The sequence below is a fragment of the Streptopelia decaocto genome (assembly GCF_964273445.1).
Source record: "Streptopelia decaocto genome assembly, chromosome: 1".
NCBI classification, from domain to species: domain Eukaryota; kingdom Metazoa; phylum Chordata; class Aves; order Columbiformes; family Columbidae; genus Streptopelia; species Streptopelia decaocto.
Window position 1 is genome coordinate 25188892 of NC_138663.1, and position 19264 is coordinate 25208155.

The 19264-nt window shown below is 40.3% G+C and overlaps 1 protein-coding gene across 1 annotated transcript in view; it reads right to left on the bottom strand.

The window, feature by feature from the left end:
- Positions 1 to 15393: 15393 nt before the first annotated feature.
- The window catches only part of CPED1 (cadherin like and PC-esterase domain containing 1), a 149199-nt gene continuing 145328 nt past the window's right edge, over positions 15394 to 19264 (bottom strand). The window contains exon 23 of the mRNA XM_082064825.1: positions 15394 to 17128. Coding sequence (XP_081920951.1) covers positions 16901 to 17128 — 228 coding nt within the window. The 3' untranslated portion in view covers positions 15394 to 16900. The remainder of the gene's footprint in view (positions 17129 to 19264) is intronic.

Consider the following 19264-nt stretch of genomic DNA (forward strand, 5'->3'; position numbering starts at 1 on the left):
ATCCCTTCAGCTTTGAAATTTATCATGTTTGGTGACCAAGTGCAAGTTCTGCACTTCTAATGCAACAAATGTACTTTCAATCCACCCCAGTGTCTGGCTGCACGATGGTGTCTGTCAGACCCAGGAACTGGGAACATGCCGAGTCTTTGCACTGAAGCAACTGGAACGGTGTCAGTGTTAGGTTTTGTCATCAAGGTTTATATGTTTTGGCTGTGACAATCTTTTCTGAGGAAGCACCCAGGCTGTTTTCAGAGATCACATGCCAGCAGAACCTTGAAGTAAGTCTAAAGGTCACAACTGCTCCTCAGCCAGCAGCTGCGAATTGCCCTGTGCTCACTTATAGGTGACACAGTCAGTGCAGGGCAATACCCTGATAGCACAGCGGTATCACAGTTCTCTGTGCACAGCTCTACACACTGCCAGGGTTATTTGGAACTGATAGCATGACACTGCCCCATCTGCAAAACTGGGCTTGTGCCTTGGGACGCTTGACCCAGCCCAGCCATCCTGTGCCCCTTTTCTCTGCCTCCACTCCCTTCCTCCTTGGCCCACAGGTAGCAATGCTTGTGTGAGCCACCTTGCTTGGGCAGTGGGGAAGGGCTGGTGGGGAGCCCTGCTCATATCCCCCTCCTCAGCAAAACAGTGGTGCCTGAGCAGAGCTGTAGCACCATGGGGTCTGTGAGACCACTGTACCCTCAGTGGGAGAGGGTGTGAGGACACAGGTGCAGTGACACCTCTGACTTCAGGGAAGGGATCCTCTTGCTCCACTTACAGGGGACCCTGCAGCATCTCTGCATGAGATGGTGTCTCAGTAGATGAATCCTAAGCCCTCAATAATGTCAGACTGGTAGGGGAAATTAGAGAGGAAAAGAGAGATGCCCCTTCTCCCATACCTAGTCCCCTAAAGTCCCAACCCACCTTATGTCCAGAGGTGTAATATTATTGCTGTTCTCGGTGTTATTTTTCATTTCAGTATGTATAGCCTGAATGTACACACATCCATTGCTAATTTAGACCTGGCAGGCTGAGTTCACACATGATGAGGACAGCAATTAAAGTACATCCAGTAATGACATGGTGGCAAAGACATTACAAACGGACCTCACAAATGTGTAATGATTCCAAAGCTTCCCCTTAATATTATCTTTAGAATAGCTGCACAACATAGAACCACACTCTTTCCTTAAAGCTCTGCATGTGCATGAATACATAAAAAATGGAGAGGTAGGACCTGGAAGGCACAATCTCTTCTGTCCTTACTGAAAATTCAGAGGAAAGTCAGTGTAGTTTCCAAGTAAGTTTCCTGGATTTCATAACTCCAGTAACAGTTGCTGAAGCAAATGATCTCCTGCCAATCTACATCTATTGATGGTGCGCTGCCAGAAAGCCAGAACCGAGGAAGAGGGCACTCAGCCTGACTTTGTAGTCTGCTGCTCCCTGTAGTCACAAATTCAGACAGTATCTTTTATTTACCAGACCTGTGGCTGCAAATCCAGTGATAGTACCCTGGATTTACCAGTACTCACATGAGAACTTGAGATCTGCTTATATTTTGGGGGATCTTGGAAGCAGATCCAATTTTCTTCTGAAGCACTGCTGGCAAATTCTGTTCTCTGACATGGACAGTCTAAACGTAGGTATTTTCTGGAGTTACTACAGGGGGATGTTCCAGGGGCATACCAATATTAAGGAAAATGTGTCAAGGAAGTGCTGATAAGGTTTCAAAGCCTAACCACGAGGGGTATGAATGATGTGGAAAAAAACTCCCAACTTTTAAATTCTGGTTTACCTACATCCTCCTTACTACTAAAAATTAAAATTAGTAATAAAATTGTATTTTATAACAGTTCACCTTTATGCCATCAATAAATTTCCTTGGCTGTTTTGAAGAGGATGGAAAACACTCTGGTAGATATGAGGTTATGAAAAATGAAATCTTCCACTGACATTTTCTTAATGTATTCCTTCGTACTTAAAGCAGCATTATTTAAACTTTCTATTTTTTTGGTTTGCATATAAAGTGTGTGAGAATAGAGGAGAATGGTGCTACTGGGTGGTGTTGCAGAACTTCTAGGAGGTCATTCTGGAATTTGGTGGAAAAAAGTAGCTCAAGTGCCCAGAAGAGCTTGAGTAATTTTAGTGGAGAGAGGAAGTCTGGATGTCTTCCTTATTTAGCTTTTAAATCAGATCCTCCTGAGCGTGTCACACCGCTGCTTTGTTGCTGTTACGTGGAAGCTTTATACAGAAGTTCCTGAGATAAGCAGGATAAGGTGCACTCACCAAGTGCACAGAAGCAGTGTACTCACAAGGAGGTCACTGTATTTTAGGTATGCAACAGGCAGAAGAAGGAGGGGGAGCTGCTCCCCTGGGAGCTGTGCTGTCTGCAACTCAGTTCATATTCCTACCCCAACTGCTAGTTTGTGTTAACACTTTCCACACAACTCTTTTACAGTAATATTTTTGTTATATCTTGTAATAGTGACATGATTCACATATATAGAACTATTGCCATCCTGTGATGAGAGAACTCAGATTCAGAAAAATATTCAACTTGCTGGAGTCAGATAGCACATCATCATCAAACCCACAATTAGGACCTCAGTTTTTAATTGCTAATTCAATTTCTAACAAGTTATTTATCCCTTGAGTGAGGATAATAGTATTGTAGAAACAAGAATCTACTCTGTAACTGTAATAACACAAAACAGGCGCTCAATTTATTATTTTCTCATTCATCGAGGTATGGATGTGTAGCTCGTCTGCAAAGCATTTGGTCCAGCCATTAGACTACTTTCATCACACATATGAATTTACCTACAAGCCCAGTTTTAAAAGGAAGAAGCTCAGGAAGAAATGGGAGGGAATGGTATAATGTTGACAGCCATAGTAGCTGCTTGTAGTAAACTGCCACCTACAATGTGGTACTGATGGGAAAGAATAAACAGCCTACTTTTTCAAGTTAAACAGTCTTTCAGGTTATATGACAACATTTAAAAAATCCCAAGTGTGGGATTAAAATAATTCATTACCTGCCCTTTTTCCCAATTTCAATGATTTTTTCTTTAGTGCATTAATTTCATCTTTTCTGCCTTGGTGTTTTTCCTTTAGATCCTCAATATTCTTAGTTTCATGTCTTTCCTTGTTTCCACTGAGCACTTTTTGACTGATGAAAATAAAATAAAAATATCTTACAGTTATGTTCTGGGTAATCCAAGGCCCATGTAAAATTATCTCTTAATTGATAATGAGCACAGTGGATGTTAAAAATGAGGATGCAGGAAACTCCCTAGTAAGAAGCTGATCTGTCCCTTCATAAAGGTTCATTTTAATGTCAAATGGTCACAGATTGCCTTGAAATAGCATGTTTATAACACTTTCAAAATTTTTTATTGGGTTGACTGATAAATATCAAATTCTTTTTCAAATCTTACTAAATCTTGCTTAATCAGTGTTACATGTTACCTGTTTCCTGAGCCACCTTCTTATTTCTTCTCCTTAGTGATCCTCTCTTCTCTTTCCAGTAAGATTTTCTGGCTGGGCCTGGTAATGGAGCATTTGAACCCACTTAAACTTTTTAGCACCATTGTCACAGAGAGTCTTTCAGCTTTGGAAATCTTATCCTTGTTATATCCCTGCAGCTGTGATATTTATACACTGTTGCATGAGGCACGGTGGTTGTGGTTTAAAATGTGTGTAGCCGCAGGCAAGATGCCAAAGTCTACAGGGTTTAGGCTGTACCCAACAAATTGAACCCTCTGCTCAACTGGCGAGTTATCAAAGTAGCTGGGGTTTGACATCTCAGAAACCTTGTAATAGCATAGACCTAAATCATGTGAAATTTAAGGTCAGTATGGATAAAAGGGAATAGTTTAGGTTGCTTGGGGATTTTTTTTTGGTGGTTTTAGGCCATTCCCATGGGTTGTTTCTTATTGTTTGAAAACTTATTTGACTCTTGTCTTTTGAGCTGTTTAAGCAGTAGCAAAAGTGCGGTCAGTGTGGAGCTCGAGCACGTCCAGTTTCCCCTACTCATGTGAGCAGAGGGGAGTGTCCCTTAGCACAGCTTGGGCCTTGGGAGTCATCCTGGAGAGTCATCCTGGAGAGCAGGGCAAGGCAACTCCACCCTGACCCCGTTCAGGTGCTGGTACAGCCCATTAGTCTTTGCTACAAGAGGCAAGCAGGAGGCGTGTGGTCCGATGCTGCCATGGAGGGTCCAGGTGATGCCAGGACCCATAAACACCAGCAGCTCTGAAGGAAGAATCTCAGCTCCTTCAAAGTGTGGTGTCTGATCCCGACCCCAGCAGTGGAGTTGGGCAGTTTGTCACTCCCTGGTCTTTCCTCGCCCGCCCTGCACAGACGGGGCTGCTGCCCAGAGGGCTGGAACCTCCTGCCGGTTGCAGCTTCTGGGGTGTATGAAAGATTCCCCAGATGAAGCATAAAGGAACTCACAAAAACAGCTGTAAAATTAAGTCCTGCAGTGCTCTAAATATCTGACTTTAATAGTGCGAACAGTATTAAGTTTCGTTCTTGAATCAACAGTTTATTTACAGCCTCAACACCACGTTAATGACTTCTGTCTAGAAATTAGACATATTTTTATAGTTTCAACGTTCTCACAGCAAATGCTTCAACATCTGTTATTTCTCAGAAAATTCAATTATCTCATGATTTAGAATTTTCCTGCCCTTTAGCTAGTGAAGAACAACATATAAGACCATCAAATCCTTTAATTTCTTATTTGTGTAAATATTAATCTATTTTATTTCCTAAGTATCCTCAACAGTTGTGATATAATTTAGTTCATCTCATCACTCTGCCCCAGCTGTGTTTGCTACTTTCCTGTGTGAGAGCCTAACAGGTTCTTCATCATAGCTGCTGAATTTTTTAATATCTAGGGCTATTTCTACAGGAGTGATGAAGGCATATGCTTAGATAACAGAATTTGTGTGTAAGCTATATATTCATAATTGTTTCCAGTGTCAGACATCCCATTATCTGTGGTTTAATGGAGCATACACCCTCTTCAGACACACCCTGGGGGGTGTTATCTGCGAGGCTCCCAAGAGAATCCTTTAGTCCACAGACAAACATCATGGTGATATACAACAGGCCTGGTCCAACTCCCAAAAAAAGAAGGGAAAATGAGCCTGTTTTCTGGCAATGACTATCTTCACCTCACCTTGTGTTTTCCAAGGCTTGTTACACTTCTTTAGTATGTATTGGAGCAAAGGGGAGGAAAGCGATAAGGGCTTTCTTTCTATTTTTAATGTTAGAAAACTAACTTGGTTAGCACACAAGTCCAGTATCTCTGAGCACTGCTTGTCTATCTAACCCTCACTCAGGCTATGCAGGACATCATAGTCTGCTGGCCAATAATATGTTAATAGGTGATTCAATAGGAAAGGTTTGCAGACTGCCTTGGTGATACTTGGCCTGTGTTTTGAAATGCAACTTAATGGATGCGTGATTAAAAGATTTCATGACTGTAGAGGAAGACTGAGTGTGTGATACAGATGCAAAAATATATGAAAAGGAATGCAAGATATTTTCTTTTATTGTAGCTGTCACTAATTTTATATTATCACAGTTTTGAAGCACTGATGTGTTAGTTTTATTTTTACATTTGAGATTGAAAATGCTAGTTAGCGATGCCAATGATAGCATCTCCATGAATGATCCCCTTCTGCTAAATGTGGAAATTGAGAGGTAAAAATACACTGATAAAGTCAAAACAAAAATATAAACTGAATTTGAAGGGCAGAGAGTAAGCAATTTTCATTTATCTTTACCAATAAAGTTGACTAGTATTGTTACAGAAACTGGCAATGGCAAAAACTAATGCAGCATAGTTAGAGGGGAAGCGTAAATATGAAATGTTAAGTGAATCATACGTATTCAAAATGGAGAGGTATCTTTTCTCAGATAATGTTATAAAAATCCCAAGAGTTTGCAAATATTTCATATGGTCTCTATTTTATATCTGTGGCTACTTTCAGCAAATAAATGACACTATCTGTATAGTATAAATAAAGCAGAAAAAATAAATGTCTGCTGAACCAAACTATATCAGACTATATTTATGTCATACAAACTTAACAGTAAGTGCCTACTGGATCAGATCCCTGCAGCAATACTGAAGGACAAAGTTTCATTGTATTATTCGTGACTATAGAGGAGCTGTATACTAACTTTAAATTTACCTGCCTTACAAAAATAAGCAAACTGGTTTAAAAAAAAATAATCAGATGTAAAACTACTCCCTAGCTGCAGAATCTGTGAGTTTCAGAAAGTGGCCAGGAGCTATGGAAATGACTTTTTTATAGAAGTAAGCTTTAAGACACTTAAAGCTGTGTGCTGAGGTGAGGTGTTACAGGGTAGACTGCTTTACAGTAGACTCCTGAGACCACTTATGCACGTGTGAGTGTGAGAGTCAATGCAATTTACTCTCCAAAATCCAGAATCTGCTATGTTACAGGAATACAGCTCCACCTATTCAAATCAGGGGTCTCCATCTCACCGACACAAAACTTTCCTTCCTTTAGTATGCTGTCACTGTATTAGGATCAATTGAAAAGGAGGACATGGCTGTGTAAATACACCATGTAATTTCACCTATACGGGCACAGGGGATGGAAGTTAAAAGGCTAAGTAAAACATACTTCTATGAAAATAGAGATTTTGACAAAATTCACGTGCTCGTGAACAAAACAAGTGAGATGAAGGAAGAAATGGCTCTTGTAAGAAAACATGGAAAACTGAAATGCATCTCCACTCAACTTCAGTTTTCATCTTTTTGGAGCTCTTGCTTCTATCAGATTTTAGTCACACAGTGGATCTCAGTTGTGAACACAAGGAGTCTTAGCTCAGGAGAGGTGCACTGAGACCAAGGTGTGCTGAGATATTGAGGTTGTTGTAAGCTGCTGTACAGCTCTCCCTGACCTTCTGAGGAAACAGACTGTGCAACTTGCCCTTCTGGTTGCTGGCATGATAGCCTGTAATCCTTATGAAAGTGGCTGCAGCACAGAGGCAAGCTGGCTTGCTCGCAAGTCCTTCAGTGCTTGTCCACCAAAATAAAGCGGATGGAGACCACAACTTCACCAGCCAAGATCTGAACAATAGTCAGCAAGGGAAGGTGGTAGGTGGAGACTGGAAAAATGAGCTCTATCAGCTGCACACAGGCAGGAGTGAGAGAAGATGGAAAGCGTGAGACCCCAGGAGAAGTACGGAAAAATTATGGAAATGGAAAAGGCTGACAGATTTTACAAAGGAATATTCAGCAAGAGGCAGGAAAAGGCAAAGGCTGGGAAATGCTTTTGTAATAGGACAGGAATTATTTGTTTGTAGAACTCATCAAGATAAGCCAGGAGAGTCTGTGAATTGCTTGCATGCATTCATGTTCATAAAGAGCAGTTTATGCATCCAAGTAAAGCACAAGCAAATCTGAAGAACTTCAGGTTTCAGAGGTCTGCAATTTTCTGGCCATCTGGAAGCCCTTTTCGAGGATCCTTTCAAAGAAAAATGTGAGCAGTTTGAGGGAGGAGTTTAGACATGAGGAAAAGGACCCATGTAGCTGGTCCAAACGTTGGAATTATGTGCAAGACATCAATACCAAAAAACATTATCTGCATTCTTGACTAGATGACCATAAAATGTTTATAGACCCAGGAAGCAAGTCCATTAATAACAGCTGAATATTTGGCCATGACGGGGCCAGTGTCCAGATGCTTTCATGGCAGGTGTGTCTAAAGATGTCAACAATAACCTGGAAAGATACTGGGCACTTCTGCTGAATGTCTTCTTTGCCTTTAAATGTAATAAAATATCACACATGAACAAAATAGGGGCAGACTTTAGATTTCTGTCTATTGAGCATAACTTGCACTGCCATTAATATTGTTGTGAGATGAGAAAAAAACTGCAGATATTCAATTGGAAACAACAACAAAAAAATAAGACTAGGTCCCTCAGTATTGCTTGTTGAAATATTTTAAGACACAAATAGGGAAAAACCTACCAGTGTTGTGTCATAACATTTTAACCAGAGCCCTTGTAAATCAAGCCTTGACTTTTCCTTCATTTTATGTTGAAGTGAGCCGCTACTTGGACATTAGCCATACTTTTCACTTCAGCAACTTGTCTGTGGCTGAATTACTGTCAAAACCTTAAATGTGCCAAACGACTTTTCTTCCCGTCAGTTTTCCTCACCCAGATCTTCTACGCTCTGTGTAGAAAGCCTTTGTGCAGCACAAGCAGTGACAACCTTGAACCAGGCAACAAAAAGTGTGATGTTTTCACTTATACACATCCCAGAAAATGTGTGGCCAAGATGACGGTCTCAGGATCCCAAAGGAGGCCAAGCCCTGGTTATGGTGGAGAGAGCAAGGCTAGGTCTTATGTTCACGTGTGGAAGAAACTGAAGCAAAGCCCTCAGCAGTGAGCACCTCTGCAGGGCAAGAAAAGGCTTACTAGATGTGCAAGTGCTGCCTTGGCTGGTGTATGGTCGTCACTCACTTTGCTTGGGGTGTGCTAACTGTACTGACTCTCTCCCAGTAACTGCAGGACTGTACTCCGTAGTGTTGTGATGATGATTCTGTTGTTCGAGTGTTGGTACCTCACAGGCAGGTCAGTGCACCTGAATTGACCTTCCCACAGTCATGACACATTTTTTTCTGGAGGGTATCAGTCCAAACTAGAAAAAAATTGTGGACTTGGGAGACAAATAATGACTAAATGGTTGAGATTCAGTCCCTCAGACCCCAGGAAAAAAAACTGATTGCCCAGATTGGAGCAGCACTGAAGATGGTGTGTCCAATGCAAAGTGCAGTAATTGCCTCACACAAACTGCAGTGTTGTCGAGACAGCCTCCAGTCCAGACTGGTCCCTGTGGAGCCACACATCCCTCATTAAAATGACTTACATCTCTCCTGAATTTTAATTAAGGAAAGTGTGAGGAGCAGGTGTTAACTTGTTTTATAGACTCATTATAGTCTCGAGGGACAGCCTAGACACAGTTAGATATATTACCGAACATTTAGAAGTTCCTGATTTCGACCTTTTTTTGTCTCATTTATGGACTTGTATTTGTAGTAATTATTTATTCATATTAATTTCAGGATGTTGCTTTGAAGTCAGGCATTCAAACCCCAGGAGCTGCAGGACAAGTCCATCAACAGACTTTCAGTAGGGGAAGATGCTCTTTCTGTCTGCAGCTGACTTGTAGAGAGATTGTCAGCTCCACCCTGCCTCCAGCTCATCATTTGCCTTTCCCCTCTGTGTCTTCAGGGATGCTACCATTCACCTACTGGTGTAGCTGCTACCTAACAGCTGTCCAACTCAAATAATCTGAAGTTGCTCAGTTTAGTTTACATGCTTTAGTTCACAGAGATCTCTTCTAGCCTGTATTGTTTTGAGCGAGCTGGGTTAGAGAGCAATTCCATGAACAGCTGTAAACCACAAAGTACAGTGCAATAATGATAGGGTTGTGTTTGTGTATGTGAGGCATGGAGAGATAGAGCCGTAAATTCTTCGTGGAGCCAAAATAGGGTATTTGACCAAGGTGTGTGGCTCAGGTTTTCAACACCTATTAGGTGGTTTTACTGCATTGTAAAGTCAGCAGCCTATAAGTTACTCAGGCTTGCCATACACTTGCATAAGGGCAAGAAGATGGAACCATCAGATACAAACCAGGTACCTATCTCTAATCTGGTTTCTAAACCTGAAAAAGAACCTCTGTTATTTTCTGGAGTTCAGAGCTTGTCAGCTTGGCTTTTCACACCCACCTACCCACCCTCCTTGTAAGGCAGTAGATGGAGATTTGTTCTTCATTTCTCCAAATGAAGGGATTTGAACCTGCATATCCCATACTACCATCAAATGTTCTGCTCACCAGGTTACCTGCAGGGATGATTTCCCTCTGATCCAGCACACTATTAAACAATCAAGCAGCTCCAGGAGTAGATGTTGAGAATTTACCACTCTAGGTCACGCTGGGGAGCATGCCCTGGTGGTGGTGGACTTATGACCAGGTTCCTGGTCTAAATGAGCAGAGTGGGTATGTGAAGACATCTTTTACCTGTACAATAAATCCCACACTGACTCATCTGTTGAGCTGTTAATTTCTCAGAACTTTAGGCACATATCAGACGATTCTGAGAGTTACTTTAGGTTCCCTGTACACTAAGCAATACTGTAGAAGTAATAGACACCTTTAGAGAATAATTCAGATCTTGATCTTCCTATGATGAGCACAAAGCCTAGTGTGACCACACTCATAATTAAAATGCCTCAGTTAAATATCTAGAGTTCTGGTGTCTGAAAATATATAGACTCTTGAATCTTTCATTCTTGACTTCCAGGGTGAACTTGACTCAACAGGCAGGTTTTGTTTATGTCTGCAGGTTCTGTTGTATGCATTTCATAGCTGAAGGTGTGCTATTTGGGTAGCTCCATCAGGGCTTCAGCACTGAACTGTTCTGGGGACTGAGGAGCCATGCAGACAGCCAGCTTTACCAGGTTTCTAAACCCTGACTCCTTGTTGCTACATAGAGATGACGTGATGTGGAATTTAAAGACCTGTAATGGGTGGAGCCATAAGACCATCAGCAGTAAATCTGCTTGTATGTATGTATTTTATAATAACTGAGGGGGAGACAATGCACAGAAGATGTTGAAAAAGGATTTCACAGTAGCTAGTAGATACCATCTGCTGTAAAGAGAGCTCAACAAAGGCCCTGAGACAAAAAAAACCTCAGTCTGCACAAATCATGTTCCAACTGTAATCACTGCAGCAAAAACTTCAGTAAAAGACAAGATCACGTTATTATATATGAAGATATGACTCTGATTCTTTATTTTAAAGGAACCCAGTTGTGGGCTAGGTCATGCTGGGTGCTGCATTGTCTAATGACTTGCAAAGTCAGATTTTCAAATTTTAAAGTATTTTCTGTCCTATTAGGATAAAAAGGGATCAGCAGGTTTCTTCAAATATGTTGGAGGCATTAAGACTATTATAACTAAAGCCACTGATGATTAACTGTAGATACACAGAATCTTTGGAGCTGTCATGTGGAAGAAAAAGGAAAAAAATTGTACAGAAATAATAAAACTTTTCTGATCTATAAGATAATTTGAATACCATCTGGGGAGGCTGCACAGTCAACAGGCAGAGCAGAAATATTACTTTAAGCTTCTTAATCCCAGAGAATCATAATGGAAATAGGGAAGTTAATAATGACAAGTACAAAAGAAAAGATAAAGGACATTTTCAGAACATGGCAAGTGAGAAACTCTGCCAAATACAGATCAAGTCTTCAAACCCTGGCAATAACCCACAGAATTTACCAACTGTAAAGGGTTCCTGACAACTTTGATTTCACCCGCTTGATCTGTATTGAGCAATTCATAACTGCCCTGATTTCACCAAAAGGCGTCTGAGGCATTTTGATTCCTCACTCAAGGATCTTAGTTCTGGAGTCTGTCTTCACTCACAATCTCCCTGGCATCCTGAGAGCAGCACCGGGGCAGGCGGTGCTGGCAGACGCTGAGCCAGGCACTGGCTGTTTCAACCGTGTTGCCTCTCACTGCTCAAGACACATAAAAAAATCACAATATTGAAAACACCATCTGTCATGGTAAGTTTGTCCCCATAATGAGGTATGCGAGGGAAATTCCCACTGCAGTGACTGCGCAAGCACAGCTCATCCCACTCTGTTAGGCTGCAGCATGCAGAGAAGGTCCTTCCCTTTATTTAAGGCAAGCAAGGAGTGGGAAGAAAGTTTGTTGAAAGTGGAGAAAAGACCCCATTATCTGAGATTAATCTGAAAGGGACTCTTCATTAGAACAGTTCAATTCTAGAGAGAACCAAGGAGATGCTGAGTAGGTGTTGTGTTTCACAAAGACCTCAGTTCAGTTTTCATTTAAACATATACTTTACCTTCAGTTCAGGGCTATGTAACATGGTGTACGTTACCAAGGCTGTTGAACATCTTTAAGGGGTTGCAGGAAGGGCTGCTCACAGCTGCTGGGGAGCTGGCTAAGCAGCCAGATGAATGAACCCTGAAAAAGAGAAGTCCACCACAGTAGAAACTGGTGCTGCAGGAGTCCCTGTGGTGACCCTACAGGACCATTTGGCCCATTAAAGTAAAAGACAAATAGTTTTCTAGGACACTTGGATCTAGGCAGTGGCCTAGACTGACATATGTAACACTGTTTTTACTACCACCAAACCTCATGCTGTAAGGCTAAAATGCAGAGCATCTTTTTACTGTGTAGTCAGGGCCTTGCCATGCAATGGATAGTGTGAAAGTACCAGTAAATACTGCAAGATACGTACCAGCAGCAATATATAGGTATGCCTGCATTATACACTGACTGTTCTTGTGTTCTGAAGATTTACAGAGGTAAAGATGGCAGTGAAGTTTGAAAGATGGTGTTTGGCTCTGTCAAGGCAAGTTCCATGAAAAGCTACATTCTAGCACACACAAAGTACTTTCCACAACTGAACTCTTTTAAAGTCATCAGAGAAAATCACTGCCTCAGAGAAGAGGTGTGCTCTACCCCTGCCGCAATCAGTGCATCTTTTGCTGTTGGAACTGACAAAAACTTGAAGGTAATTACATTGATATTTTGAAGATTTAGCCTGAATCTGTGACAATCATCTCTCAGACTTCCAAAAGTTGCTTCTAAGATGAAACAGAAACTTCTCAGATCATCTGAAAGAAAGGCTGATGTGGAATAGAGCAGGTACAGATAGTCATAACAGAGATGTAAAACAAGCCAGATGCAAGACTAGCAGGCAAACAAAAAGGTTAGACAATATTTTTCATGTGAGTCTACAGAGGCTTGTTTAGTAGTTTGACTCAATGCCAAATAGCTTGCTGCACCTCTAAAAAATTGCTTTCCTCTAAAAAAGTAATCTGAAAGATCCCTGGACTGCAGTCAACTTAATATCACACATATCTCCTTCTTCAAAGCATTCTATTTGGCTCAGCACAGCAACAGAAGCATAACTTTTAGGGGTTATTTAAACTTTGAGGTAATTGGATGCCCCACTACCCCACCCACTAAGCAAATAAATTGACTTTGATGTCCCTTTAATATGTCACAAAAGAGAAAAGTAAAGGCTTTATATTTAGTGGTGTGAAAGAGATTATTCTAAAGATTAACATTTTCAAATGACTACTAAGCATAAAAATGGTATTCGTAGTTCATTCTTTCAGCTCCTTGTCAAATAAGGCTATTTGAAATACAGCATCTCCGATGACAGAGCTGACTTGTCAAGGCATTTCCTTACAAATAGGGAAATCTTTTTTGCTATAGCCATTTATTCCAAAGATAGTTACTGAGAGGCACTTGATCATAGTGGCATCTACCCTGCAAGGTTAAAACCAAATCACCGTGCAACATCTATGGAGTTACGTGAGAGATAAGGAGTTATAACTCACTGGACACTGGTACATCATACTGCAGTTTCAGCTAAAGTGTGAAGGGATACCAAAGTAGCTGAGATTACTGCTTCGTATGTCAGGGTATTTATTTTTTGCAATCCAGTTTCAATCTCTCCACCCGTAGATTAAAGTGTACCTTGGTTCCACTCTAAACTCCACATGCTGCTGGGCAGAGGTTGAGCAGGAAACACAACTTCTCAGTGTTCTTGTTACCCAGCCTGATTATTTCAATCCTCCCACCAATTCCAGCGCAGTTCATGTCTGTATTAGGAGGTGGAACTCACCTTGATAATTAGGTTCTTTGCTGTTTTAATGGTAAGACATGGGACTAAAGAAAATATCCTACATTATGAATCAGTCTTAACATAGTAGGAACACTTTTATGCTTATGCAGGAAAAGTGTCACAGCAGATGTAATAATTCTAGAGTAAGCCACTGATAGCAACATATGTGCTCTCAATGGAATTCAAACATAATTCTTTTATTGTCTTAATCTGTACATTTTAATGTGCATGAGGGAGCGATACTTTCATGCCAATCTTAACTCTCTTCTTTCACATACCTATAGATGCTAGATATATTTTAAAGTTAAATAAGGAAAAATGTACTTTGGTACCTATTTTAGTCAGCATTCCCTTTGCTTATTCCTAAGATTGCATGGTTCATATATACTGTTGAAAAAACATATTTGATTAAATTATTTAAGTAAAGATCAGTTTGCAAATTATACCAATGACTTTGTAGACACATATATATGTACACAGACATGTAAAAAATAGAAAACACACAGAAAAAATTCCACTTCCTACATTTGAAAAAATATTAAGATTTGGAAAACATTAAGACATCTGTGTGCACAGCACATGTAAACCATTTGTGGTGAAACCAGAAGTGATGAATTGCACATTTGCTAGTATCATCTACAGGATAACAAAGTCAGCTCTTTCCTTTTCATCATTATGCTGATGCTTCAGCAATAGCCTTTGATTAAAAAACAACCAACCAAACAAAACAAAAACAAAAATAACCCACACCCCAACAAACAAACAAACAAAACAACCAAAAAACCCAAACACCAACAAATGCAAACAACCCAAATATAAAACCCCAGTTCATGCCTTAAAAACATTTGTGTATAGAGCAATAACAGCAACAGCATGTGGATACAAATGAGCTACAAAAATTGTAACAGAAGCAGAATTGTAACACACCTATCATTGATCATCTTAATACCAAAGACATCTGGCTGCATTTTATATCTATTGATATTAATGACATGGTATTAAATCCTTCAACTTAAGGTTGTGCAGCCCTGGAGTTCCAGACCCAATATTATATATTATATCATTTGCATACAATTCTATTCCCTAGATAATCATATTGCTAAAAAAAAAATAAAAAAATTGCTGACATCTTCAGTATTTATGCACAGTTCCTGACCCATCATTTGTGTAAAGCTTCATGCCAGGGAAAACCTTACAGAGAAAGTCAGGGACATTTACGGTAAGCACAGCAGCATATTATAGAGAAACAGATATCTACACTGTCTCACTAAATGTAATGTCATTGCCTCAATTAGGAGCTTTGTCAATATTGTGGAAGGTCTCCTGAATTAGATATGCCATATCCTCTTTTTGAGGATCCTTCGATCATCAAGGGAAGCCAAAGTCCATATTGCATGATGTTTTCAAATTATATCCCCGCATATCTTATCTGAAGGACTAGGAATTCACAAAACTTCAGGGATACAGACTGTGTTGAGTTTAATCATCTTTGGCAGACCCTAAGTATGGTGACATGAATTTCTAGTCCTTCTACACAAGGCAGACTCTCTGTCTGCTACTAAGACCAAAAGGATGGTGATCAGTTTCATGCTATAATTTGTTGGGTTTTGGTTTTTTTTTTTTGTTTTTGTTTTTTTTTTTTTTTGTTTTTGTTTTTGTTTTTGTTTTTGTTTTTGTTTTTGTTTTTGTTTTTGTTTTTGTTTTTCCCTGACATTGTTTGCAGCATCCTTTCCAAAAGGCAGTAGAAGCTAGTGGAAGCTTATTTATAAAAATGTGAAGGGGAAGCATGTCACAGAGCTTGGCAGGTCCTCGTACTTACCTGATTCTGACTCCCTTCTCTAGTGCATGGTGGGAGACACTGGTGTCTTGATTGCCTGTCCATGGCTGGATTCATAAAAATCCATAACTGCATAATTTGTAAGGAGAATAGTCTTATGGGGTGCCATTAACCCATCATGCAGCCACTAAGCCTGGACCACATGTGGTTTCCCATCAAGGCACCACAACTGCAAATGAGTGTGCTGCCAATGCTGTGGCAGCGGATCAGCACACAGTTCTCCCCTGTGGTGGTAAAGCCACTCCCTGGGGTTTCACCCAGAGCAGATCTGCAAACATTGGGGGTGTAGCTGGGCTACAGCATGAACCTGGAGTTCAGAGAAGGTCTTGTCCCTGCCAAGCATGAGCTGCAGGCAGCATATTCTGCTCTCATCACATCACACACTGCTCCTAACAGGTTAAAAACCATATCCCCAGGTTCTTACGCATGCTTGAAAAGGGGATTTTTTTCTTCTGTTTGTGGTACAGGCTTCAAACATTAGCAAGTATTTTATAAAAAATCATAACAGAAATGGAACTTCCATGCGGGAAGAATACTTGCTTGACTTACAGACCAAGGTAGACACTGAGCACATATCTAAGCAGTCTTGCTGCATATGGCCACTCTCCTAAACTGGGACCATAAATATGGTTATGTTAACAAGTTCACTATATTTACATGTTACATCAAGAATGTTATAATCAGTCTCAAGTCTAAGTAATCTGTCTCTATATTAGCTTTAGAATATGCAAAAAATAGAATAGACATCTGTTCCATCTGGGATACAAAGAAGGGAAGTGTTTTCACTAAAAACACTGGAGTTCAAAACGGCATCAGCAGTAGAATGCTGATAGATATTTGCAATTTGTATAAACCAAGTGTCTAAACAGAAAAGGTTTGATAGTGAAGGGGAACCTATCCACATAAAACTCTTTAAAATGGAATGTAGCCAGCTTCTAAATACATTCAAATATTACAGTGTCTCTATAAATAGAAAAACTAGATACTGCCGAAGAGCTAAAGCAGTCCTTTCCAAATCTTCCAAGTGTATATATTTCTCTGGTTTTACTATCATTAATACACAGCTGCTTGAGCTACATCTGTTCCAGCTTTTTGGCAATAGTTCAAGCAACTTTGCCTCTTCTCTCCTTTGCATCCCTCCATCTTCCATTTTGACACCACAGAATTGCCAGGGCATATCTTGATTTCATGAAGTTTCCAGAAAAATGCCACATGTCCCAAACTCTCTTGGTGTGCATGCAGCCAATCAAGAAAGCATGTCATAAATCCACCATGGTCCTTGGATTGTCACTCAGGTAGTGGCACATCTCTAGTCCCAGCGCTGTATTGAAGAGAGGCTACGTGCTGACCAATTCCCTCTTCCTTGCACAGAGCCTGCTGAGAAGGATTTCAGAATAAACTTGATTTATTGGACCTCGGACATGATATGGGGACTGAGAATTTGTTGCATAGTCTTGCAGTTGTGATGGTTTGCTTTGACTGATGAAATATTTCCCCAATGTATGGTGCCTTGGTAACGTCATTGTTATGTGCGGACTTTCTTCAGAGGGATTGGATTTCACCACCTGCAAAATAAGTGACAGATGTGAGTGCTTTCTGCCTGCACTTAGAAGGATGCACAGCTGTGTGTACAGAAATGCAGAGACAGTTCTACACAAAGCAGGTCCTGATACTCTCACCTTGAGCTGCAAGTTGCTCAAAACCAGTATTTTAGTGGGCGAATTCGTTATGTTAGATACTAATTAAAGTGCAAGATCTTATTTACTTAAGCCTTGAAATCTAAATGTAGAGGCCCATTGTACTCAGCTGATTCTATAATGCCTTTGTACATGAGACTTGACTCTTCATTAGGGATAGTTTGTCTGAACAACAAAATTTGTACTTAACAGCTGGTCTGTGTATTTACCATGGGAAAAAATAAAGTCAGGACAGCCCTAACTTGCAGGAAGGTTTAAATACTGCTCTGATCTCATGCACTTGAGGAGCATATGCTGTGTCTCAGCCATGATCCCTGTGAGAATGTCTTACCCTCAGGTCTTGGTGCAAACCTGGCCCATCTCCATGTTGAGATGATAACACTCATGTGTCATGTTCCTCCAAGAAGGGAGTTATGGTGCAATTTAATTTCCCTCTCCCTGGGACATTACACTAAAGTAACCAAAATGTACTTCAGTAACTTAGTACAGAAGAATGCTCCTCTTTAGCCCTCCCCAATATGTGTACAGCTCTGGATTATCATGTTCAATTTGTACGGAATAAACAAATGCCCATGGGACTGACAAGAAAGAATGTGAAAACTATGGTTGTCAGGAGTCTCCTGTGAGATGTTGAAGGTCTTGTCTCAGTGAACACACAATTGCTGATGAATAATGAAGCAACTTCAGTAGAGACAAAACCTCAGAACCTTGCATAGAGGCAGGACAGAGGACTCTGACCCAGGCACTCTCAAATACAGAGAATGAAGAAAAAGGGCCAGGTGGTTAACTTATTTTTAAAATAGTAAATATATTCATTGAGAGCTCTGATACCCATAATTTTTCCCACTATATCCATCACAGCAGATACTTGAAAAAGCAGACTTCATTTGTTGGTGCATAGATTTATGCACAAGCAAATTAGCTTTTCAAAAATACAATGTATATTTACTGTCACTGAGCAGTCGGAAATAATGTTCACACGTAGTGAAGCTCATAATAAATGAAACAACTCATACAAAATTAAATGCAAGTGAAAGATTAACATGCAAAGGCTTGAAAGTCTGGGCAGAGAAGCTATGAGGGAGCTGGCTGAACTGAAAAAAAAAGACAAGGAATTATCCATGTAAAAAATTAAAATATCCTCTGATTAATTTCATACAGCTAAGCCAACTGCTATTATTTGTTTTCATGCAATTACTGCAGGTTCATTTTTCTAAATCAGAGCCTTAGATCTTACAACTATTTCAAAATGATGCCACCTTGAACCAATCACCCAAACGGCATTCCTGTTAGGCATAATCTCCCAGGAATGCAATCTAATATTCATGCAGCAGCCAGCCACTGATTAAGATACCAAAATCACAAGGTTGCTAGTTTCTATGTTGTTATCATGATTCCATTGCCATTAAATTATGAAATAAATCTGAATTAAAAAATAGATTCCATGAAGGTCTTTATAAATGTGGGCCAATCTACTTCTCCATAAGCAGATGTGAAGAATGAGGTAATTAAAAAATCAGGTTTGCATATGCGCATAGAACTAGAAGTATATTTGGGCAGAAAGTGCCAGATTTTTGATCCCACATTGGTAAAATCCCTTTGTGAGTCCAGATCCCTTGGCAATCTGAGTGAAGATTGTAGGATCTACAGAGTTGCAGATTTCTGTGCTATCAGGGTGACCCAAGGCCCTATGAAGTGGGTTGGTGGGAACTCAAATAATGTATCAGAACAATCAAGGGAAATGTCTTTCTGTTTGGCCAGCTAGTGAGAATTAAATGGGAACGGTGGAATGCATTTCAGATCTTCTTTTCTGACTGCACAGAATGGTCAGCCCTCCATTCCCACACACCCACACTTTAGCTCAGAGGCATTTACAGAGGGGTTTAGTCTTCTGGGAATTTAGAACGTCACTTTTTAAGAGAAAGAAAGTGAAAATACAAAGCGGTAGATTTAATCCATCTCATCTGGTTTCATAAAACACGTACAGTTCTGGGATTTTACACA